General features: G+C 42.0%; 1 protein-coding gene across 1 annotated transcript in view; it reads right to left on the bottom strand.

The window, feature by feature from the left end:
- Positions 1–25768, bottom strand: part of UTP18 (UTP18 small subunit processome component) — a 42274-nt gene that overhangs the window by 1200 nt on the left and 15306 nt on the right. Inside the window, exons 8-12 of the mRNA XM_032428411.1 lie at positions 23740–23840; positions 23399–23489; positions 19596–19719; positions 9993–10167; positions 1788–1930 (exon numbers count right to left, since the gene is read on the bottom strand). Coding sequence (XP_032284302.1) covers positions 1788–1930; positions 9993–10167; positions 19596–19719; positions 23399–23489; positions 23740–23840 — 634 coding nt within the window. The remainder of the gene's footprint in view (positions 1–1787; positions 1931–9992; positions 10168–19595; positions 19720–23398; positions 23490–23739; positions 23841–25768) is intronic.

Below are 25768 nucleotides of genomic sequence, written 5' to 3'. Positions count from 1 at the left end.
ATTTTTTTTTTTTTTAAAGATTTTATTTATTTATTCATAAGAGACAGAGAGAGAGAGAGAGGCAGAGGGAGAAGCACGCTCCCCGCTGAGCAGGGAGCCCGATGCGGGACTCGATCCCAGGAGTCTGGGATCATAACCTGAGCCGAAGGCAGACGCTTAACCATCTGAGCCACCCAGGTGCCCTAATTCCCCAGATTTTAGTAAAAGCATTAAGCTTGCTCCAAAGCATTAAATGGGGGCCTATGAAATACCTGATCAGCCCTATCCAGCAGACATGTCAGTCCAACCCACTTGCTAGAAATAGTCTCCCTAGACAGCAATGCTCTGGAGGAAACTCTAATGGCCTCTGCTGCTTAAACTTAGAGAAAATAAGATTCAATTATAATAAAACCAAAGCTTTGGGAGAGAATTTCTAAGTGCAGTAGGAACCTGCACTCCTTTATAAAACCCGACCTGAAAGAATCACTCCAAAAGCGATTGGGAATGAGAATGATGGAATGTATCGATTTTCCAGGTGTATCCCATTTTCCTTTCAAAGTAGAAATTGAGACCATATTATTGTTTGCTTTACCCTCTTTTCACAATTATCTCCTCAAAATCAATTTACAATCCTCCTTTTCTTCACACCAGATTTCAGTATTTTGAAAGCAGGCTTTCCCTGAAGCATACAAACCATAAACATGGGGTCCTACGCAGCATTCACCACCAACACAGGAGAACAAAGGACGGGGACTGTGACTGAAGTCACGGACTCCCAGCTCGTCAGTTCCCCAGGACAGCCACCTTGTCACCTGTATCTTCTAGCAACCGTCAACTAGGGTTGGTTTATTCCCACTTTATAGCCAAGTATGTTGAGTACAGAAAAGAACCTGGACAGAGCATAACTTTTAGACATCTCTGTGGCTGACATCCTTATTTACAGCTTACAGCTGCAGGGAAAGCAGCACCTCTTTCAAAAAAAAAAAAAAAAATCACTTAAATCTAGTGGAGTAAACACTGAATTGTCAAATCAACAAAGGTTAATCTAAACATAAGGCACAGGGCGCCTGGGTGGCTCAGTTGGTTAAGCGACTGCCTTCAGCTCAGGTCATGATCCTGGAGTCCTGGGATTGAGTCCCGCATTGGGCTCCCTGCTCAATGGGGAGTCTGCTTCTCCCTCTGACCCTCCCCCCTCTCATGCTCTCTATCTAATTCTCTCTCAAATAAATAAATAAAATCTTTAAAAAAATAAAATAAAATAAAATAAACATAAGGCACGAAGAAAGTGGCAATATTATTAAAGTGGCTACTCTTCCTCAAATTGACATTCTCAAAATACAGCTTACCAACCCCAAATAAATAATTTTTTTAAAAAAATTAATAAATAAATCCCCAGGTGAACTTTTCTGCTAGTCACATTTTATGGTAGAAAAATGCATTTTGGGGGCGTCTGGGTGGCTCAGTCGGTTAAGCGTCTGCCTTTGGCTCAGGTCATGATCCCAGGGTCCTGGGATCAAGCCCCGCATCGGGCTCCCTGCTCAGCGGGAAGCCTGCTTCTCCCTCTCCCACTCCCCCTGCTTGTGCTGTCAAACAAATAAATAAAATCTTTTAAAAAAATGCATTTTGCTAATGAAGATGTCAAGCTAAACACTCTACAATTAATAATTTATCACTGTACCTGATCAATAAGCTATAGAATTAATAAACTACATGTAAGTGCAGAATGGGGAATCTAACAACAGTATCTCTCCATATTTTCAAGAGAAGGTTACAGGTATTTCTGATGTTTAAACATAAATAATACCCACCTATATAGCAGGGCCTTGCCCTTTTCGTTCCCCAAGGCAAAATATCCACTTCTGGGAGAAAAATCCATGGTATGAACAAGAGAAATAGTCTTCTTTTTAATGACTGGGAAGTTTGAAAATACTGTACAGGACGGAAGGTGAACCTGTAGGAAATAATACAAAGCTTTAAATCACAACAACTGCGAACTCATCTTTAATTTTAGGCTTCGTTCTACCTTTCTGCTGGAACAAAAAGTTCATTTTGATGGTAGTACCTATGAGGTACAATTCTCTCAATGGAGCGAAGTGTTCTGAAATTAAAATTTGCTTTTCGATGTGCTATTAACTGAGAGGGAAAGGAGGGAGGAGACGAAAGCATCTCCTTGATGCTTCTAATGCAGCATCCACCATGGTGCTCTGGGAGACGCCGGTGTTGCTGAGCAGATAAATAAACGAACACACTGAAGTGAAAAGTCAACAGTGGCACCCAGTAATGCTCTAACTTAATGACTACAGTAAACAGTACTGTGGTCACAGGGCACAGATACTTTAATTATGAAGAGTCTGATTTTACATAACTGAAGCCCAGCTAAGGCCTACCAACTATTCCAATAGCATATGATTTCCTTTCTACACTTTTACTTTTCAACGTATGTAATAATGTATTCTTTGCCTTTTCCAATCTCCTCCGAAGGAGGACAAACTCATGAAAACCTGGTTCATCGAGAGAAACTCTGTTCTGATTTAAACAGAGCCAAAAAGCTGACTCCAGGCCAGGCCTAAACATGAGGAGATGCGGTCTCTTTCTCCAAGAGAGTCTACTTCTGGGGAAAATGAGCCGGAGCCCGAGCCCAAGCCCAAGACTGACACAAGTCCTCATCCCATTTGTGGATAAATAAAACCCCAGCACGAAAGCAGTGACCTGAAGTAGACTAGAATTTTAACATCTCTCGCTTTCAAATATTCTCTACCTCTTCTAAAAAATACAGCACCTTCATGTTCCAATATGTGTGGAGAGCTATCACTAAGCTTGGTGGTCTGTCACCCTCCACACTTTTAGATGAGGCTTCAAACCATCCAATCAAGGTGATTTTCATAGACGAGCCCTGGGTAAAACCCAGTGATATACACATCTGTCTATTAAACAGGTTTCGGTTAGTCACTTATTAGGCCCTATTCCTTCTGATATAAAACTATTGACCATTTTGTCAAGGAAGTAAAGTTTACAGTGAATCTCCAAGCCATCTCAATTATTCTCAACTTTCCCAGAAAGCAGGTTCTTGCTGCACAGCATGGCATCAATGCAGAGGCATTAGTACTAATGAGAACTGGTCTAGACCCATTAAAGCCAAGAAGTTGGCAGTACCCGGACGTGATCTTAACTTTTAAACTTCTTAAACACTACTCTCTATATAGGTTCCTTGAAAAATATATTTAAAAAAAGAAGAAGAAATACTTAATAAGGCAGACTAGTTATTTTAGGAGAGAAGACACAATATGAATATGTAAAATTTATTTATACTTAGTTTGGGAATGTGGAAATTATATGAACTTTTGATAAGTGGTTGGCTTCTCAACTGTGTTTTGCTTAGGCTATCCTAAGTTTGTATCCTCCAAGCATGCGCCAACTTTGAACAGGTGATCCAAGGCATCATGGGAGCAGACCATGAGGAAATAACCATTTCCTACAAGTGCCAACAAGAGAACTGTCTTATGCCTAACCTTTGTTTCCACCCTATATGTCACCTGGTACTTTTAAACTATGCCCCAGATATTTGCTCATTAACTTTGCTGGCATGACTTTGGAGTCTGGGAAGCTTCTTTTCTGACTCTTCCAAAATAAAACATACCAGAACCGACCTTTCCACTTGAATGACTTCTTAAAGATAATTACATTAAACCACTCTATTTTCTAACCTAAACTGGAAAAAACAGTCTCCTAACACGGCAGGGATGTCCACTATCACCACTGCTACTCAACACAGTATTAGAAATCCTAGCCTCAGCAATCAGACAACAAAAAGAAATAAAAGGCATCTGAATCAGCAAAGAAGTAGTCAAACTCTCACTCTTTGTAGATGTGATGATACTTTATGTGGAAAACCCAAAAGACTCCACCCCAAAACTGCTAGAACTCATACAGGAATTCAGTGAAGTGGCAGGATATAAAATCAATGCACAGAAATCAGTGGCATTCCTATACACCACCACCAAGACAGAAGAAAGAGAAATTAAGGAGTCGATCCCATTTACAATTGCACCCAAAACTGTAAGATACCTAGGAATAAATCTAACCAAAGAGGCAAAGGATCTGTACTCAGAAAACTATAAACTACTCAAGAAAGAAATTGAGGAAGACACAAAGAAATGGAAAAATGTTCCATGCTCATGGATTGGAAGAACAAATATTGTGAAAATGTCTATGCTACCCAGAGCAATCCACACATTTAATGCAATCCCTATCAAAATACCATCAACCTTTTTCACAGAAATGGAACAAATAATCCTAAAATTTGTATGGAACCAGAAAAGACCCCAAATAGCCAGAGGAATGTTGAAAAAGAAAAGCAAAGCTGGTGGCATTACGATTCCGGACTTCCAGCTCTATTACAAAGCTGTCATCATCAAGACAGTATGGTACTGGCAAAAAAACAGGCACATAGATCAATGGAACAGAATAGAGAGCCCAGAAATGGACCCTCAACTCTATGGTCAACTAATCTTTGACAAAGCAGGAAAGAATGTCCAATGGAAAAAAGTCTCTTCAATAAATGGTGTTGGGAAAATTGGACAGCCACATGCAGAAGAATGAAACTGGACCATTTCCTTATACCACACACAAAAATAAACTCAAACTGGATGAAAAACCTAAATGTGAGACAGGAATCTATCAAAATCCTTGAGGAAAACACAGGCAGCAACTTCTTCGACCTCAGCCACAGCAACTTCATCCTAGAAACATCGCCAAAGGCAAGGGAAGCAAGGGCAAAAATGAACTATTGGGACTTCATCAAGATAAAAAGCTTTTGCACAGCAAAGGAAATAGTCAACAAAACCTAAAGACAACCGACAGAATGGGAGAAGATATTTGCAAATAACATATCAGATAAAGGGCTAGTATTCCCAAAATCTATAAAGAACTTCTCAAACTCAACACCCAAAGAACAAATAATCCAATCAAAAAATGGGCAGAAGACAGGAACAGACATTTCTGCAAAGACATCCAAATGGCCAACGGACACATGAAAAAGTGCTCAACATCACTCGGCATCAAGGAAATCGAAATCAAAATCACAATGAGATACCACCTCACACCAGTCAGAATGGCTAAAATTAACAAGTCAGGAAACGACAGATGTTGGCGAGGATGTTGGTGGGAATGCAAGCTGGTGCAGCCACTCTGGAAAACAGTATGGAGGTTCCTCAAAAAGTTGAAAATAGAGCTACCCTACAACCCAGCAATTGCACTACTGGGTATTTACCCCAAAGATACAAATATAGTGATCCAAAGGGGCACCTGCATCCCAATGTTTATAGCAGCAATGTCCACAATAGCCAAACTATGGAAAGAGACCAGATGTCCATCGACAGATGAATGGATAAAGAAAATGTGGTATGTATACATATATACATACACACACACACACACACACACACAACACACAACACCGTGGACTATTACGCAGCCATCAAAAAAGGAAATCTTGCCATTTGCAATGATGTGGATGGAATTAGAGGGTATTATGTGAAGCAAGAGAAGTCAATCAGAGAAAGACAATTATCATATGATAATTGATATATGGAGTTTAAGAAACAAGGCAGAAGATCATAGGGGAAGAGAGAAAAAATGAAACCAGAGGAAACCAGAGAGGGAGATAAACCATAAGAGACTCTTAATCTTAGGAAACAAACTGAGGGTTGCTGGAGGGGAGGGGGGTGAAGGGATGGGTAACTGAGTGATAGACTCTGGGGAGGGTATGTACTATGGTGGGCGCTGTGAATTGGGTAAGACTGATGAATCACAGACCTGTACCCCTGAAACAAATAATACATTATGTTAATAAAAAAATAAATTTAAGGGCGCCTGGGTGGCTCAGTCGTTAAGCGTCTGCCTTCGGCTCAGGTCATGATCCCAGGGTCCTGGGATCGAGCCCCGCATCGGGCTCCCTGCTCCGCGGGAAGCCTGCTTCTCCCTCTCCCTCTCCCCATGCTTGTGTTCCTTCTCTCGCTGTCTCTCTCTCTGTCAAATGAATAAATAAAATCTTTAAAAATAAATAAATAAAAATAAAAATAAAAATAAATTAAAAAAATAATAATTTTTTAAAAAGTCTCCTAATTTGGATCCATGTAACTTCATACTTAGGTCAATTACTTATTTCAACTAGGGAGCTCACAATGGGGCAAAAATTGGGGCACAAGACGCATATCAATTTTTTAAAGCCCATTTTTCCCAGAAAGTTGCTGTGTTATTTTTGTAGCTAAATGAACAGAAGAGAGTACCAGAAATACTGTGGTAAATACACACACTTAATAAAGGGTAGGATATAAGTGGTGTCTCCTCAGGCAACAACCTACACAACCATACACAGCGGCCATGGCTTCACACAAAAGGCCAGCATGCTCGTTCTGATGGAGGAGAAACACCAACACATCAACAACCTATTTTATATTTTATCTCCTCTAGACTTGACTATCAAGAGCACAAACGTGTTCGCAATGGTCTGCTAAGAGACCCCGCTGTATCTATTTGTGAAGTCCCCCAGTGGACTCTCCTCCTGAATCAGCACTTCTTCCCTCAGCCAACAACTCCCACCCACCTGCTGAGACGGCAGCTGTGCTTGACCTCTCTTTATGGCTGTTGTATTAAAAGCTACTACTGAACTGTTAATTAAGAAAAAGTCCGGGCGCCTGGGTGGCTCAGTTGGTTAAGCGACTGCCTTCGGCTCAGGTCATGATCCTGGAGTCCCTGGATCGAGTCCCGCATCGGGCTCCCTGCTCGGCAGGGAGTCTGCTTCTCCCTCTCCCGCTACCCCCTCTCATGCTCTCTCTCTCATTCTCTCTCTCTCAAATAAATAAATAAAATCTTTAAAAAAAAAAAAAAGAAAAGAAAAAGCCCATGGGCACCTGGGTGGCTCAGTCCGTTAAACCTCCGACTCTTGATTGATTTCGGCTCAGGTCATGATCTCAGTGTCGTGGGATCTAGTCCCGCAGCAAGCTCTGTGCTCAGCAGGGAGTCTGCTCGAGATTCTCTCTCTCCCTCTCCCTCTGCCCCTCCACCCACCCCCTGCACTCATGCCCACTCTAAAATAAATCTTGAAAGTAAAACCCAGCTTCTTTACCTCCAACACTGTATCTGTCATTACATTTAAGGGCCCAGGTATCAAAATTCAACAAGTAAAAAGCTCACTCATCCTTAATTTAATGGATAAGAAGTTCCACAACTTTCTACTACATCGAAGATTGTAGATGCAATAACAATTTAACTTCGTGTCTCTTACTGGTGCAATGGCTTAGATTTATATTCACTGCTTTGTGCTGGGGTAGCACAACTGTTCGGATCATTATAAGAGACTGCATTTGATGACACTCACGCTGTTTCGCTGAGGCTGCCATGCCTGGCTTCTTTCCATTAGATATTATGGCTGACTACCATTTAAAAAATGGGATTTGGCTGTTACTAATGAATTCCTTGTGTGATTTTGCCACAGTAAAAAACCATAAATGCTGCCATGATCACTGAAGCAAACTAGGCAGAACTAACTACTAGGCGTCTTGCAGAATATATTATGTCAACAGGAGATGGATCCCATGGTTTTCTAAAACAATTTACTACCATTAAAATGATAAAAGGTTAATGTGTGCTAGTCTGCCACTCCCATTAGAGGAACAGGGATTTTATTTTTTTTTTTATTTTTTTTTTTTTTTTAAAGATTTATTTATTTATTTGAGAGAGCGAGAATGAGAGAGAGAGAGAGAGAGTACATGAGAGGGGGGACGGTTAGAGGGAGAAGCAGGCTCCTCGCCGAGCAGGGAGCCCGATGCGGGGCTCGATCCAGGGACTCCAGGATCATGACCTGAGCCGAAGGCAGTCGCTCAACCAACTGAGCCACCCAGGCGCCCAGAGGAACAGGGATTTTAAAACTGCATTGAATTAGAACCTTCTTTCATCAAACGATTCATTCAACACCCAGTAAACACATGCTGTATTTTTCACTCTTTTCCAACAGATTTCTTTCTTCCCTCCAAGAAAAGTTTATGGAGAATGCCAATATACACCACTGATAAGAGCGCAGCTGCTCGGTGTGATTACAGGTAGGGCTTAGCCCTCTCCTTGCCCTACTTGCCATTTGGAGTTTTGTACACCTTCTAGGGAACAGAGGAATTCACAGTTGGAAAACCACTAAAGTCCTAGGAAGAATGGAGACTCTCAAAGCAGTTCTGCCCTTTACTAGCTGCTACTCTGGGTGAGTTAATCCTCTGAGGACTGTTATTTGGCTCACAATTTTTTTGAAGAACTCTCTGTACATCTTTGTACACTATACACTATTACACGAAGCTAATAAAGTATGCAAGACCCTTTGCTAAGTGAACAAGATAAGGAGTCTCTGTAGAGAGCTTACAATTCGGCAGTATACACAGAACACCACCACCACGCAGTACCGCCATTCAGAGTTCTGGGCCATGTGTGTACCTGGTGCCCGGAGCAAAGAACTGTTAAATAACAAAGAAACCAGTTCTGCCTACAGCGTAGGAAACTTCAGAGATGCAGTGACAGGGCAGCTGGGCTCTGCGGTTGGGCAGAAAGGAGTTAACACAGACCTGAGGCTGCTATCCTCAGAAAGGCCTACTTGCAAGGGTGGCCCTTAGATCATGTGTGGGAACTGAACTGGGAAACAGTTCTCTACACTGATGCGACACTTCCGAAAGGATGTACAACGTGGTTTCTGCTGAACACCTGCCTTTACTTCTGGGAGCCTAGAATTTTGGTGCACGCTAGGCAGAGGGTAGCTACATGATCAGACACCAATAAAGACCCTGAGCACAGAGTCCCTAATGAGGGACTCCCTGATAGAACACACTCAACCCATGTGGTCACAACTTGTTGGGAGGAATCAAACATGCCCTGAGTGACTCCACCAGGAGAGGACTCTTGGAAGCCGGTGCCTGGTCTCCTCCAGACTTTGCCCCATGCACCCCTCCCTTGGCTGATTTTGCTGTGTATCCTTTCCCTGTAGTAACGCTCAGTCGTGAATGAGACCATATAGTAAATCCTGTGAGTCCTAGTAAATCACCAAACCTGGGGGAGGTCCTGGGGACTCCTGGCACGGAGGCACACTCTCAAGTACTCGCTAGCCATTTAAAGTGTAATCTGCTTACACAATTTATTTTCAAGCTCAATTTATTTTCAAAATCTAAGAATTGCCTCCCCTCCTCCATTATGACAGCAGGGCTTAAAAAAGGCAGAGATAAGGAAAGAAAACTTTAGAAAAATAAAAGTGTTTGCTGTAAACATTCCTTAAGGCAAATCTGGGGGCTACTGTGCATCATCACTTCTACAACCACACCCAAAAGCCACAATACTAGTAATTTCTACATCAAAAGAAGCTACTCTTCTTAAAATAATCCAACACTCTTCTTTCCTACTATCCTTCCATGTTTTCAACTTAAGTTAGAAGATATTTTGGTGGGGGGGGGGGAACTACTACATATCCTTCAGCACAATTTAGATTTTTTTTTTTTAAAGATTTTATTTATTTATTTGACAGAGAGAGACGCAGTGAGAGAGGGAACACAAGCAGGGGGAGTGGGAGAGGGAGAAGCAGGCTTCCCGCGGAGTAGAGAGCCCGATACGGGGCTCGATCCCAGGACCCTGGGACCATGACCTGAGCTGAAGGCAGTTGCTTAACAACTGAGCCACCCAGGCGCCCTAGATTTTTTTTTTAATTAGGCTCCACGGAGCCTAAGGATTAGCAATGATTTTTTTTTTTTAAGGGAAAGATATAGGGGCACCTAGGTGGCTCAGTTGGTTAAGCGACTGCCTTCAGCTCAGGTCATGATCCTGGAGTCCCGGGATCGAGTCCCGCATCGGGCTCCCTGCTCGGCGGGGGGTCTGCTTCTCCCTCTGACCCTCCCCCCCTCATGTGCTCTTTCTCTCTCATTCTCTCTCTCTCAAATAAATAAAATCTTTAAAAAAATTTTAAAAAAATAAAGGGAAAGATATATTACCAATCTGACTGCTTCTTTCATTTCTTCTGAAGCAATTGCCAAGATTTCTGTAGTAGGATTGAAGGTCAGAGAAGTAACACCTGTAACCAAGTTCATTATGGCTTTTATAGGCTTTGGGTTTGTTTCCTGGAGACAAGAATCTTGATTGTATATGTTTACCACTCCACAATTAGAACTGTAAAGAGAAAAGAGAATACAACAAATTAAAAGAACAAAAGGGCTTTCACAACCTAGGTGAAAACAGATTGAACCCCACACACTGATATCTGTAGCAATCATAGCGTATTTTTACAAAGGGAACTGTAGAGTTCATCCCAAGGTAAAAGCTAAACACATTCTACCAGTTCTCCTGCAGTCTTACTAAACTCTTGTTAACTCTGGCAGCTTTTCAACTGTGAGCTAGAAATTCAAGAAAGCATAAACTCTCCATTATTCATTCCTTCAGCAAATATTTACTGAACGTCAACTTTATCCCAGGCACTACAGTTAAGTGATACAAAGGTGAACAAGATCGAGACCAAGCCTGCCACTCCCATGGTGTTTATGGCTGACCTAACATTCGAAAATGAGAATGAAAGCTGTCCTTCCCTTATTTAGAGTTCCTCTTTTCTCTTTTTATTCTATCATATTTGTGAGAACTGCCAAAACAGTGTCGAACAGCGGCTGTAATAGGTATCTTAGTTCTGCTCTCCTGGGAATATCTACAGTCAAGAATTATGGAAGTGATCATGTACTCTGTTTACTGAAATGTTAACAGCAACAACTTACATCCAATACTCATAAAAAGTAAATCCTGATGACCTGCCCATTACCAGAATCATTCACAGACAAGAACTTTCAGTAAATGTTCAGACTACCTCCTGTTATGGGCATCATTTATAAGGAACAAGGACGAGGTACTTGTAACTCAGATAATTAATTCAAACTTCATTAGCAAATGCAACACAAACCTGAAAGATGCAAGAGAAAAAGCCTCAAAAGTCACAAGGGTGACACACGTACATTCCACTAAATGTGCTCTCATTCTTCCCACTCAAACATCCTCATTTATTCTTTCAGTATCTACTGCCTACAATGAATCAGACATAATGCATTAACAAGACCAATTCAGTTGACACACAGGGTTCTATACCTGAAATGACAGCCAACCACACAAACAGTACGTGAGTGCTTTTGAGTCTTCCAACTACTTACATACACATTTTCTCATTTGATTCTCAGAACCCTTTAAGTAGAGCTAACCATAACCACTCAGGAGACACAACAAATATCCTTGGTTTATTTAATTTTGTTATGGACGGAATATCTGTGCCCCACTGAAATTCCTATGATGAAATCTTAACGCCCCCTTATTAGGAGGTGGGGCGTATGGGAGGGGATTCGGTCACAACGGTGGAGCCCTTATAAAAGTGACCCCAGGGGCGCCTGGTTGGCTCAGTCGTTAAGCGTCTTCCTTCGGCTCGGGTCATGATCCCTGGGTCCTGGGATCGAGCCCCACATCGGGCTCCCTGCTCAGCGGGAAGCCTGCTTCTCCCTCTCCCACTTCCCCTGCTTCTGTTCCCTCTCTCGCTGTCTCTCTGTCAAATAAATAAATAAAATCTTTAAAAAAAAAAAAAGTGACCCCAGAGGCTCTCTCCCTCTTTCCATGTGAGGACATAAGAAGTCGACGGTCTGTAACCAGGGAGAGGGTCTCCACAGGACCCAATCATGCGGGCACCCTGACCTCAGACTCTCAGTCTCCAGAAGGAGGAGAAATAAAATTCTGTTGTTTCTAAGCTACCTAGTCTATGGGTCTTTATTATAGCAACCCAAAAGGACTAACAAATTTCATCTTTTCCTTATTTGTATTTTTGACTTAGATCAAAAAATCTACTCATTGTACTTATACCAAATCTCTTTTCTTGCTAAACACTGATTTATGACTGGGGCGCCTGGGTGGCTCAGTCGTTAAGCGTCTGCCTTCGGCTCAGGTCATGATATCAGGGTCCTGGGATCGAGCCCCGCATCGGGCTCTCTGCTCAGCAGGAAGCCTGCTTCTCCCTCTCCTGCTCCCCCTGCTTGTGTTCCCTCTCTCACTGTGTCTCTCTCTGTCAAATAAATAAATAAAATCTTAAAAAAAAAAAAACACTGATTTATGGCTAAATCCATCTTAATTAAGGACAAAAAGTTATAATCCATATGGCTCTCTTCTAAACATCAATTTTTTTTAAGATTTTATTTATTTATTTATTTGAGAGAATGACAGAGAGACAGAGAGAGAAAGAGAGCACAGCAGGGTGAGGGGCGGAGGAAGCAGCAGCTCCCGGGACTCTGGGATCATGACCTGAGCCGAAGGCAGACGCTTAACCGACTGAGCCACCCAGATGCCCCTTAGATCAAATCTTACCTTCATGAACATGAGAGGCTCCTTAAATGCCTACTCATTCTTACTTGACTATTGATTAAATTTGTGGAACAAAAATGGCACAAGTTGATCATTTTGATATATGGAAACTTAATCTAATAGTGGTATTTCTGCTAAAAGAGTAGAATTGATTCTGGGGCACCTGGGTGGCACAGTCAGTTGAGCATCCAACTTTTGGTTTCAGCTTAGGTCATGATCTCAGGGTCGTGAGATCAAGTCCCACATCGGGCTCAGTGCTCAGTGCAGTGTCGGCTTGGGTTTCTCTTTCCCTCTCCCTCCGCCCTCACCCCCAACCCCCACTTGCTCTCTTTAAAATAAACTTTAAAATGTTTTTTAAAAAATGGATATAACGGATTCTAATATGTCACTGAGAGTAGTATTTATTGAATGAGAACTGTATGTCCAACAGTACATAATACAGGAATACAAAATATCAGAAGGAATTTATCCCAGAAAAAAATATACCTGCACGTAATAGCCAGAAATACAAGAAAATATAATACAGCCCACTAAGCTCTGTATGTGACCTATAACGTAAGGAAAGGAAAAATCAGCATGAGGTGAGGCTGGACCAGATGAAACTTTGTGGAAGACACAGGACTCGAGCTGGGGAAGGCAGACATTAAGTTAAGAAACAGAACAGGGGGACGCCTGGGTGGCTTAGTCAGTTAAGTGTCTGCCTTCGGCTCAGGTCATGATCCCCAAGTCCTGGGATCGAGCCCCGCATCAGGCTACCTGCTCAGCGGGGAGCCTGCTTCTCCCTCTCCCTCTGCTCCCCCTGCTGGTGCGCTCTCTCTCTCTCATAAAAAAACAAACAAGGTATCATAGGTAAGGGGAAGAACAGGAACAGAGAAATAAGCATGCTTACTAGCTTACCCCTGAACTCCTTCCTAAAGAAATAGACATGACTGCTACCCTTCTACCCCCAACCACAGCTGACTGGGCTAGAAGCAAGTTCCTGAATCACAGGCAGTCTTAGCAGATCAGCAACCAGAGAGTGTCATGGTACACAAAAATCTTCACAAACAGGAATGATGGCAATTAGCCAGATCAGCGTTTGTCTTATGAATTAGGACTGGGAATCACGGTGGTGGTGGGTGTCATAAAAGGCATATAGGAAGAGCACACAGGGGCCACAAAGAAATTAATATTATGAGCAAGAAGAAACTATAAAGTAGAACAGTAGTCACCAACCAGGGACAATTCTGCCCCTGGGGGGACATTTTAACTGTCACAACCAGGGGGCCACCATAGCCATAGACATCCTGTAGAACTTAAAGCAAACAAGTTGAACACAGAACTCAAATCCTCTCCTCTGCTGAATTCTCAGAGACTGAACTCTATTGTTTTTCTTCTTATCCTCAGTCACCTCTTTCCCCATGGACTCTTGTCCCCAAGGTTCTATTTCCCACCTACCTCTAGGTGGTCTCATTCATCTCATTTACTCCCACGCACCACCCATCTCCTATCACGTCTAAATTAGTGCCTTTACTCTAAGCCACACCGCACTTCCTAACTGCTTGTGGACATGAATGCACCTCTTCCCACACTCCTCCTCCTCCTCTACCTCCTCCTCCCCCCTCATACTAGGACAAGTCCACTCTTTGGCTGCTCAAACCTAGAGCCTGAGAATGTCACTGCTTCTCTCCCAACCCAATTTTCTAAGCAGCTCTGACATAAATCACAAACCTCATTGCCTATCTCTCCCGTATTCCCATTACCACTGTCCTTAGCAATGGCCCCATTGCAATGACCTCAAGGCTCCCTGCACCTGTTGCCCCCCCTAAAAGCTGTCATGCGAATTATCTACTTCAAACCCTAAAATTTAGATATTATCATGATTCTCCTCTACTTAAAAACCCTTGATGTTTTCTCTTTCCACTCAATGTAATGTCCACACTCTTCAACACAGCGTAAAAGACCTCTACAAGCTGTCCCCCTCCTGCTTCCTTTTGTCACCTAAGCCTTCAGGAGTCATCCCATCTGCACTCCATTCAGAATCCAAACCTGAATCCTCTTCCCTCCATACCCTTCCTTTCCACTACCTGCAACACCTTTTTCTGAATCCTACCTGGCCCTCCAATGCTTAGCTCGAGTGCCAATATGTACAAAAATACTTTTCCAGGTGACCATTACAACAGTCTTCACCCAATCCTTACACTGTTAAGAGACACCGTATCTCAACAGCAGACCTCATGATGACTTGTCTGTAAAGAGCCACATGGCTCCATCTGTCCTCACCATGGGACCATGAACTATGAGAAAGTGGTGACACACTGTCATTCTTCTATCTCACAATCCCTAAACAGTCAATGTTTTTTGTTTTTTTTTTAAAGATTTTATTTATTTGCGAGAGAGAGAATGAGAAACAGAGAGCATGAGAGGGAGGAGGGTCAGAGGGAGAAGCAGACTCCCTGCTGAGCAGGGAGCCCGATGTGGGACTCGATCCCAGGACTCCAGGATCATGACCTGAGCCGAAGGCAGTCGCTTAACCAACTGAGCCACCCAGGCGCCCACGGTCAATGTTTTTATAAATGAGAAAACCAAGACAGAAACATATCATTGAATAAAACAGGTTTTTCTGGCACTGTAAAAACATACGTGTCCTAAAGATTCTCGAGATGAACTAAAATGAAACCCATTTCGTATATCCAATGAGAGTGTTAAGATTAAAGGACTATTAACTCCAGGCCCTATATACTAATGAATTTCATATTTTTCTATAGCCCTGAATTATCCAGTATTTTCTGAATATAAAAATCAAAATATCTGGGGGACGGCAGTGTGGAAAGAACACGGAACTGGGAACCAGACAACCTGAGTTCCAGACCCAGCTCTGCCAATAATCAGTTTAATGAGTAACAACCAATAAACAAAACTTAAATTACCCAACTCTTAGACCTCAGTTTCCTTATCAATAAAGTGACTGGACTGAACCAGCGCAATTCAACACACCTTCCTGTGATGATGGAAATGCTCTGTATCTGCACTGTTCACTATGGGAGCCACTAGAGACATGCGGCTACTCAACACTTAAAATGTGGCGAGCGTCACTAAGGAACAGATTTTTATTTTAAGTGATTTAAATTTAACTCGCCACATGTGGCTAGTGGCTACTGTGATGGACATGCGGGATTAGACCAAGACGCCATCCAGATACAAACAAAGGAGGGAACAGACACAGGACAATAAAGATGAAAATAAACGAATACTAAAAATATCCTACAGCACAAAGATGAAAGAGACACTTGTTTATCAGCTTTAAGTTCCAGAAGACTAGCTCCCATATTTTCCAAACCCAGAGAGGTGACTGAAATCACAGAAATCCTGAAGCAAAGTCTTAAGCTAAGGGCTTAATACCCAAATTTAAGTAGAAGAAATAGCAATCCAAGGTACATTTAGAGATTTAAAGAGATAAAAGATAAAGCTATGTAAAAGCTGAAACACAGAACTGTTGAAGCAGATTTTCCAAAGGGATTATATACATGGCACAAAAGGATTCATACTCAAGACAAACTGGACTATAAATTTTCTTTGCTGCTTGTAAGTTTCTTAATTTACAAAACTCCTAGTAAACTGTACCTTTACATATTTAAAAACACAAACGCAGGGAGGTGTACCTTCAAAACAGGCGGTAGAGGGGTTAAGAGCTCGGGCTTTGCCGCCAGACTATTTGGGCTGTAACTGCTGGCTCTCCCTTACTCTCTGTGCAACCTTAACCAAGGTACTTAACCCACAGTGCCTCAGCTCCCCGACCTGTGAAGTGGACATAATAGTGCCTATGTTGTGAAGTAGGAAATGAGAATACTTTATATGTGAAAAATATATATACACAGCCACAGACATACATAGTCAATATACACAAACATGTACATATGTAGTAATATAAGAAAAACGACAGTCCTTGGCACATGGTAAATGCTGGGGAAAAATTTGCTGCTAAATCTATTATAATTATTATTCAAAGTTTGAAACTACTTAGATGGGAACCAAAATAAAAAGGCAATTTTATTTTTATTTTTTTTTAAAGATTTTATTTGAGAGCGAAAGAGAAAGTGCACAGGAGTGGGGGGAGGGGCAGAGGGAGAGAGAGAAGCAGACTCCCCACAGAGCAGGGAGCTTGATGTGGGGCCACCCAGGTGCCCAAAAAAGGCAACTTTAACTTGTGTATTTATAAGATGCTGATGCAGACTAGAGTCAACAAATCTCTAATCACCTGATAGAACTTTGATTTGCAAATACAAAAATAGGTATTTCTATGGCATTGACCTAAAATTCTCAAAATGCAAAGGCCCCAAGGTGGTTTGTAGCTTGCACCCCTAGTAAAGGCAGGAGCCTAAGGCTAGTGATCTGGGCCATGGCTGCAGAATGAGATATTCCCAACTTGCCCACTGTAAGCAGAGAAAATAAAACAATAAAACAAAATAAAGGAGGCTCTCCAAGTCACCTTATGAGGTCATCTGAATTTGGCGAGCTACCTTCTGAGGTCCTAAGGGCCTCTGCATTCACAAAGGGCCGTGACACACAAGAGAGAATATGCCCTGCCTCAACTCTTTTCCATTCTTCGATATACAGTGCTTTGTACCTAGTGGACCTTCACACGTCTCTTTCTTTTTTAACTGACTGACTTCTAGACCAGCTAGGAAGTCACAAAACAAGACACCCTACTGCACTGACACAAGACGCAGCAAAGGTACGACCTAACTACAGATTCCACCCAGTGGAGTGAGGGAGAACTGCACCTGAAAAAGTGAGACCGCAGGGTTCCAGACCCTACTTCATCAGTGATTTCAGTGGTCTCTTACAGGACACTCCTGAGCATCAGTCCCTGTCTACAGAATGAAGGGTAGTCCAGAGATTTCCCAAGCACATTCTAACACTGACGTTGCAGGAATTAATATGAAAGCTTTCTAGACATATATAGCAATCCTTACATTAACAAATGCCTTAAAAAAACAGTAATGTAGGGCGCCTGGGTGGCTCAGTCAATTAGGTGTCTGCCTTCAGCTCAGGTCACGATCCCAGGGTCCTGGGAATCGAGCCCCGCCATCAGTCTCCCTGCTGAGTGAGGAGTCTGCTTCTCTCTCTGCCTCTCCCCCTGCTCATGCTCTCTCTCAAATAAATAAATAAAAATCTTAAAACAACAATGCAAACAAATAGAGCTCTCTATTTACAACATAGTTTCCCTACTGCCCTATCAGAGCAAAACTGCAAACAAAGCATCTACCCTATGTCAGGACACTGAATGAGAAGAATTAACAGATACAAAACAGATAAGTTTTTCGATCAAAGGCGTCAATTCCTAACAGCAGAGGCTGAGAGAGAGGGGGCTCTCACAGCAGTACTAGGAGGGCAGTGAGGGCAGCGGGGGTAGGAGCGGGGAGAGCCGGAAGAAAGGTGAAGAAGGGGAGAGGAAGGGAGCCAGCCAGTGCAGTTCAGCTCTCCACCACCAGTAACTCTTCCACACCTCCCTGATAACCTCAAAAATTCCTCTAACAAGGTTAAGGCCTTTCTCTACAGGTATAACAATAAAAACCTAATAAGGGTCTTTGACCAAGCACATCCGAATCCGAATTCCATTACACTGAGGACAATTAAAATCAAATGAGTTTAAACTAGTATTAGATTCTTTCCTGTTTGGGTCCTTCAAAGGGCCCAATGAATAAAATAATAAAAGTGATTCAAAAAAGAGAAGAAAGGATCAGAAAAAGACTAACTTCACAAATTTAAGTGAAGGCCATTTTTGGGCAATTTTGCTTAAAATTACTTAACGTTAGTTTCAAACCAGTCCTCATTTCAAAGGAGCTTTACTCCCAGAAGTCCTGCTAACCATCGACGGCTGCCATAGTGCACACACTGCGCAAATGCTGGGCTCACGCTCAGACATCCCTCCCTACAGGTCTGTAGTAGGTGTGGTGACCAGGGAGAACACAGGACAGGACAGCCTATTATTTTGACCTGGTCTCCAAGCTCCACAGCCTGATCCTACTTTCCTCTCCGTCCATGCCCCAAAGGTAGCAGGTGACCAATTTTCAAATGGTGGTGGGGATGTTTACAAGGACTTGCCCCAATTCTAACCTTGAAGGAGGGAGTGAAGAAAGAGTGGGGAATATGCTGTGCTTCCAGATGGCAAGACCCACTTCACCTCTGACTTATCACTAGGTAAGATAATTCAGAAATCCAGGTAAGTTTCCAATGCTTCCTTGACCCATGCATCTTTAGAATCAAGTAGGAGAATACAGCCATCTTTCCCCCAGTGTAATAACCATTTCTTTCCAGTGATAACACAATGACACGTTCTAAATAATATTTTCACAAAGTTTCTACAATATTAACAAGCAGTATTTCTAAGGAACCTATGTTTGATTTATACCACTAGCCAAACAAAGAAAAAACTGCTTAAATATCTTTAAAACTTAAACCCAAGGTTTAACTTATTCTGTTTCCCTGTCAATGGCAAGAAGCCAAAACAGCAATAAGAAAACTTGATGTGATCTGGGCGCCTGGGTGGCTCAGTTGGTTAAGCGACTGCCTTCGGCTCAGGTCATGATCCTGGAGTCCCTGGATCGAGTCCCGCATCGGGCTCCCTGGCTCGGCAGGGAGTCTGCTTCTCCCTCTGACCCTCTCCCCTCTCATGTGCTCTCTCTCTCTCATTCTCTCTGTCTCAAATAAATAAATAAAATCTTTAAAAAAAAAAAAAAGAAAACTTGATGTGATCAAATGAATATTTCGATTATAAGAAAAAATACAATGATATAAAGCAGTCCAGTATTTGTCAAAGTGCTCATAAGCCATTAACATTATTAAACATTGCATTAAGATAATAAAATGCAAAAGACCTGGATGTACTGATTCTCTTATTACTGAACAGTTTATAAACAGAACTACTTAAGCACTATCTAGTATATTCAATTCTTTTTTTTTTTAATTTTATTTATTTGTGTATTTTAGAAAGAAAGCGAGAGAGAGCACGAGCAAGAAGAGCAGACGTAGGAGAGAGAGAATCTTAAGCGGGCTCCATGCCTAGCACAGAGCCCGATGTGGGGCTCGATCTCATGACCCTGAGATCATGACCGGAGCCAAAATCAAGAGTCGGACGCTTAACCGACTAAGCCACCCAGGTGCCCCTAGTATATTTGATTCTTCAGTATTTTCTCATTAGCACATGATTAAGGTTACAAGAACCTCTCTTTACTTACCCACAAGCCACATACTGTCCATTCCTAGATGTGGCAATACTTAATCCATATAAACTGCCTTCATCAACGAATCTGTTAAGGCACTTTCTAGAGTTCACATCCCAAACATAAACTTCCCCATCGCCTGAAAGGAAGAGCCAAAAAAGGGTTGGTTAATTTTGTTTTAAATGTGAAAGCCAAATGAACTGACCATTCTTAGCCTCTCTTTATTTTTTTTATTTTTTTATTTTTAAAGATTTTATTTATTTATTTGAGAGAGAGAATGAGAGAGAGCATGAGAGGGGGGAGGGTCAGAGGGAGAAGCGGACTCCCTGCTGACCAGGAAGCCCGATGTGGGACTCGATCCTAGGACTCCAGGATCATGACATGAGCCGAAGGCAGTCACTTAACCAACTGAGCCACCCAGGCGCCCCTTAGCCTCTCTTTAATACTAGAAGGGACTACAAACAAAAAGTCACTATAAATGTCCTAGGTCTAGAAAACTGGCCTAAAAATATTTCTGGTATACATTCCCATGTGTGGAAAACTGCATCCTCATGAGTAGTTAATAAACAGTATCTTTAAGTTTAGAGTGAAAACACAAACTCTTGGCTTGAGTTGAGCTTTCAGAAGAAACTTCTACATTTCGCTCAGATGAATTGGAGTAAAAATTTGAAAAAACAAAAAACAAAGTATCCATCATAGTAGGTTCCAACCTCCATCAACAGGCACTAGAGCACCTATATGTGAGGCTAGGATATTTACATACCAAATTGATGATGATGGTCATGATGGAGGAAGTAGAGAATGAAGGGATCCAGACCACAAGAGAGTTATAATTTAAGACACATGTAACTTTTTTTTTTTTAAAGATTTTATTTATTTATTTGACAGAGAGAGAGACACTGCGAGAGAGGGAACATAAGCAGGGGGAGTGGGAGAGGGAGAAGCAGGCTTCCCGCGGAGCAGGGAGCCCGATGCACGGCTTGATCCCAGGACCCTGGGATCATGACCTGAGCCGAAGGCAGACGCTTAACAACTGAGCCACTCAGGTGCCCCGAAGACACATATAACTTTATCTATTACCAAGTCATTTAAACTACAATAAATGCCAACTGTGAGGGGCCCCTGGGTGGCACAGTCAGCTGAGCCTCCGACTACTGATTTCGGCTCAAGTCACGATCTCAGGGTCATGGCATCAAGCCCTGCTTTGGGCTCTGCGCTCGGCAGGGAGTCTGCTTGGGATTCTCTCTCTCCCTCTGCCTCTGCCCCTCCCCCTGCTCAAGTGCACGTGCTCTAAAATAAGGGAAAAAACCTTAAAAAAAATGCCAACTGAGCAGTACGCACAAATAGTTTAGAAAAGGGAGAATGTGTGTAAGACTGAGGAGGATGTTGAATCTGAAGAGAACATGAATATTTTCATGATAGTAATGACCATCAGGGCGCCTGGCTGGCTCAGTTGGAAGAGCATGCGACTCTCGGGAGTTCGCTGAGTTTGAGCCCCACATTGGGTAAAGAGATTACTAAAAAAAATAAACTTTAAAAGAAAAAAAAAAGAAAGAAATGACTATTGCCAAAATCTGCCCTTACCCTTTTTTCTCTCTCCTATAAGCACATGATACTGATGATCACTCTCTTCTTCACATCCATTTAAAGATTTAAGGACCCTACATTCATCACAAAGGTGCTCCTCACTCACCCTTTTCATCTCTGCCTTTTCTGTGGATACTGCACTAGAGTTCACTTTTCTAACATTTTATTTATTTTAGGGAGAGCGCTGGCGGTGGGGGGGAGCAAAAGGAGAGGGACAAGCAGACTCTGAGCTGAGTGAGCCCAATGCAGGTCTTGATCCCAGGACCCCAAGATCATGACCTGAGCCAAAATCAAGAGTCGGTCACCCAACCAACTGAGCCACCCAGGTGCCCCTAAAGTTCACTTTTCTCTATTTTTATCCTCCCAATAAGAATTCAATTAATCTCACTATTTCAACTATTTCCTTGACAAAGAAGATTTCCCAGGCTGGCATAAGGGTTTAGATTAGGTAGTAGTAAAATATATTTGAAAAAACTGAACAGGGTCAGATTTGAAAATCTTTGCATTTGTCTATACAGTAATGTTACAATAAAGGAAGGCATTTAAAGATTAGCCCAACTAGCAACAGACTAAAATGGGAAGAAAAGGGATCAATGGCAGGAAGGTCATGTAGATGTTACCAAAGCCAGACTATGGATTACTCTTCCCTATGCTTTTAGGACCTTTGTTATGGAAAATAAGACCTCCACGGTAATGACCAAATCTGTAAATATTTTACATCTGCATCCAATTCATATACCAAATTTTAGCATCTCTGACCCTCCATCTCTTTTCTCCTACTCTGACCCTCCCAGGATCCAAAGGCCATTTCATTAGGAACATCGCTCTGAACCAGTTAAGTGTCTGACTCTTGGTTTTGGCTCAGGTCATGATCTCAGGCTCCTGGGATCAAGCCCCATGTCGGGCTCCCTGCTCAGCAGGGAGTCTGCTTCCCCTCTTTCTCTCTCCCTCTGCCCCTCCCCCCATCCATGCACTCTCTAAAATATATAAATAAATAATACAATTTTTTAATCCAGTTATAAAATAAGTCATGGAGACAATGTACAATATGGTGACCACAGCTAGTAATACAGTAGTGCACATTTGAAAGTTGCTAAGAGAGTAGATCTTAAAAGTTCTCATCACAAGAAATTGTAACTATGTGTAGTGATGGATGATAACTAGACTTATTGTGGTGATCATTTTGTAATATATACAAATATGGAATCATTATGTTGTACACCTAATATGTTATATGTCAATTATACCTCAAAACAAAACAAAAAAAAACTAATGCTGTATTATCAAGTGCTGCTAGCTGAGGTATAGCAAAAATCCGGCTAAAGAAGAGCCCCACAGAGACTGGAGAATAGTACTCACAGGCAGAACCACTTTGATGCCTCCCAATACCAAGCATCATGAGCTACACTGAGATTATGATGGCCCAAAGACCCTATAGGAAAGGGACTAAGAGCCCAAGAAGGCACAGGACAATCAGAAAGGCAGAAGAGCAGAAAAGTGCCAGATTAGAGACTGTCAACGGTGATAGCTGGTCAACCACACCACAGGAATGTCAGAGGGTGAAACCTGAATTGTTTTCAGTCAATGATGAAGAACATTTAAAACATCATCCAAGTGAAAAGGTACTGCTAAAAGAAAAGGGTGATGATTCCAAGTAGTTTTCAAAAGAAAGTCTGAGAATGAATCACCTTTTAAATAAGCATTTTCTTCCCATATTTTCCCCAAACATGGTAACATGGTTAAATGGTTACTACTTACTAGTCAATAAATGTTAAACGTTAAGTATTATTAGTTAGTAAATATTTATAGTTTTTATAAATATTAATAATAATAAATAAATATTTACTAAATAGTAACTATTACTAGTTAGTAAATAAGAAAGAAAATGGCAATAACAAAACCTAAAAATAAAAATGACTTTCTAACACAAAAAAGTCTAAAATCAAACATTGTCTTTGGTTAAATCTGAAATGTAAACACATCCAAAGCTTTTATTTATTTTTTTTTTAAGATTTTATTTATTTATTTGACAGAGAGAGACACAGGAGAGAGGGAACACAAGCGGGGGGAGTGGGAGATGGAGAAGCAGGCTTCCCGCTGAACAGGGAGCCCAATGCGAGGCTCGATCCCAGGACCCCGGGGATCCTGGGGACACTTAACGACTGAGCCACCCAGGTGCCCCCACATCCAAAGCTTTTAAAAAGCTTTAGATGATCATGTCATTCACCTACCTGAAGAGGCGTATACTTTCTTACTATCTGAAGAGAACGTGGATGCTGCAACCCTTCCATTAATTTTCATGCTACCAATCAGTTCTTTAGTCTGAAAGTATAACAAATATTACTTATCAAATTGTTAGGAGGTGCATGAAGAATCACACTGGGAATAAAAACAATCTAGTTCTGTTTTGTAGCACCTACTCAACTTTGTCCCTATACTCAAGTTTTCCCAGGTCCCACTGTGCTCCTCTGCTTACGAGGCGGATTTCAGGACACCTTGAGTTATGGTTCAAGACTATCCCTACACTAACGTCTTGTCCTAAAAAAACAAGCAACCACTAATAATGGTTCACCTTCATTGACAGCAAATGAAGATATCCAGCAACACCATTTATCAGCAAGAAGGACCCATCTGGAGACACTTCAAAGCTCCTCACTATCTTCTCTTTCAAACCTGAGAGAGGAGACAAATCAATAAGGATTAATATAATTTTCAATAATAACGTTATCAACACAATTGAGAATTGCTTTTAAAATATCTAAGTGCCTCAAACTAAACCATAAGTAGGCTCAGATTCTGAATTAAGTCTGACCCCATGCATCACTGAGTATGACCCAAATATAAGGTCATTACCAAGTGCTTCCTTTTCTTCTCTGTCTTGGTTAACATTCACCATTTGAACTGCAGCCAGAGATTCAGCTCTCCAAAGAGTAAACATACCAACTAATTTTCCAAACGTAAACGGTGACATCTGTAATCAACTAAAAGGATAAATTATACTTCTTTGTCACAAAGTTCATTACCGGGAGGGAAATACACGGCCATCAGAAACAGCTAAAACACAGAAACATGTAGAAACTAGTTGCTGGGGACGCCTGCGTGGTTCAGTCAGTTAAGCGTCTGCCTTTGGCTCAGGTCATGATCCCAGAGTCCTGGGATCGAGTTCCACATCGGGCTCCTTGCTCAGTGGGGAGCCTGCTTCTCCCTCTGTCTGCCGCTCCCCCTGCTTGTGCTCATTCTCTCGCTCTCTGACAAATAAATAAATAAAATCTTTAAAAAAAAAAGAAAGAAAGAAAGAAACTAGTTGCTGGCCACCAACTAGACATCCCATGATGAAGGAGTCTATAGTCTTAACTTTGTGGATCCAAAAAGGAAAAAAAAAAAAAAGAAATCCACAAAGTGTCAGTGTATTCAAGAGTTGATTAGCTTCCCAAAATGTGACTCGTGTAACCTAATCATATGAGCTAAGAATATAAACAAGAGAGTCAATTTATTTACAAAGGGACATGTTCCTTTTCCATGCCTAAAAGGCTCATATTGACCATGTAGAAAACTCCTTCCATCAAGACAGCTTAGTGAACAAACTTACTACTTAAAAAACTGCCTAATAGGAGCACCTGGGTGGTTCAGTCATTAAGTGTCTGCCTTAGGCTCAGGTCATGATCCTAGGGTCTTGGGATCAAGCCCCATATCTGGCTCCCTGCTCAGCAGGAAGTCTGCTTCACCCTCTCCCACTCCCCCTGCTTGTGTTCCTGCTCTCGCTGTCTCTCTCTGTCAAATAAATAAATAAAATCTTAAAAAAAAAAAAAAGACCTGCCTAATAGAAAGGATGCACACAGAATACGTACCACCGGCTAACTCTAGGGGAGGGAAGCAGGTGGCCAGCGAGACGGAGCAGAGTAGACTTTTCCCTCTTTACCCTTTTGTACGTATTGGATTTTTGCACCATGTGAATGTACAGCTTGGTCAAAAAAAAAATTATTTCAAAAAATGTTTAAGTTGCTAAGTTAAAACATTCATCAGAATAAGTAAATGTAGAAAACTCTAGTGAGGAGTCCTCATTCCCCTACAGGAAAATGCTGTCTAAGGCTCGCACAGACCACCTCCATCCTATGAAGTTTTTGTCTAGATGGCTCACAATCCTACAAACTGGGCCTCCCTCCCACTCTAGCGCTGCCCCCAGAGACTATACCCTAGGTCTCTTGGTGGAAATCAATCCAGACACATATTTCCAGTTACTGGGGTTTATTCCTTCACTCTGAACCTACTCCTGTAGGTTCATCCCCCATTCTGGGCAAACCTTACACTCTTGACTACAGTATACAGAAACAGCTCCAAGCATAAGGAAAATCCCATCACATGAGGAAGCAGAGGAGGGAGGCTAGTTCTAGCAGTGTGGGGCTGCAGCTGGAAACCCCCCAGACCTAATCCTACTGACACAGAACTGGACAGAAGGAATGCAAGAGAGAACTGAAAGGCCTACAGCTGCGGACCCCACAGCCATGGACGGTTCAGACTGCGCCACGTTATCGTCAGAGCAACAGGGAACCAAGTCCCCTCACACTGTGCAGACACGGACCCGGTGTGGCAGCAACAGAGGC

This window comes from Phoca vitulina, unplaced genomic scaffold (genome assembly GCF_004348235.1).
Source record: "Phoca vitulina isolate PV1807 unplaced genomic scaffold, GSC_HSeal_1.0 scaffold40, whole genome shotgun sequence".
In the NCBI taxonomy this organism is placed as follows: Eukaryota; Metazoa; Chordata; class Mammalia; order Carnivora; family Phocidae; genus Phoca; species Phoca vitulina.
This window is presented reverse-complemented; position numbering and strand designations above follow the sequence as displayed.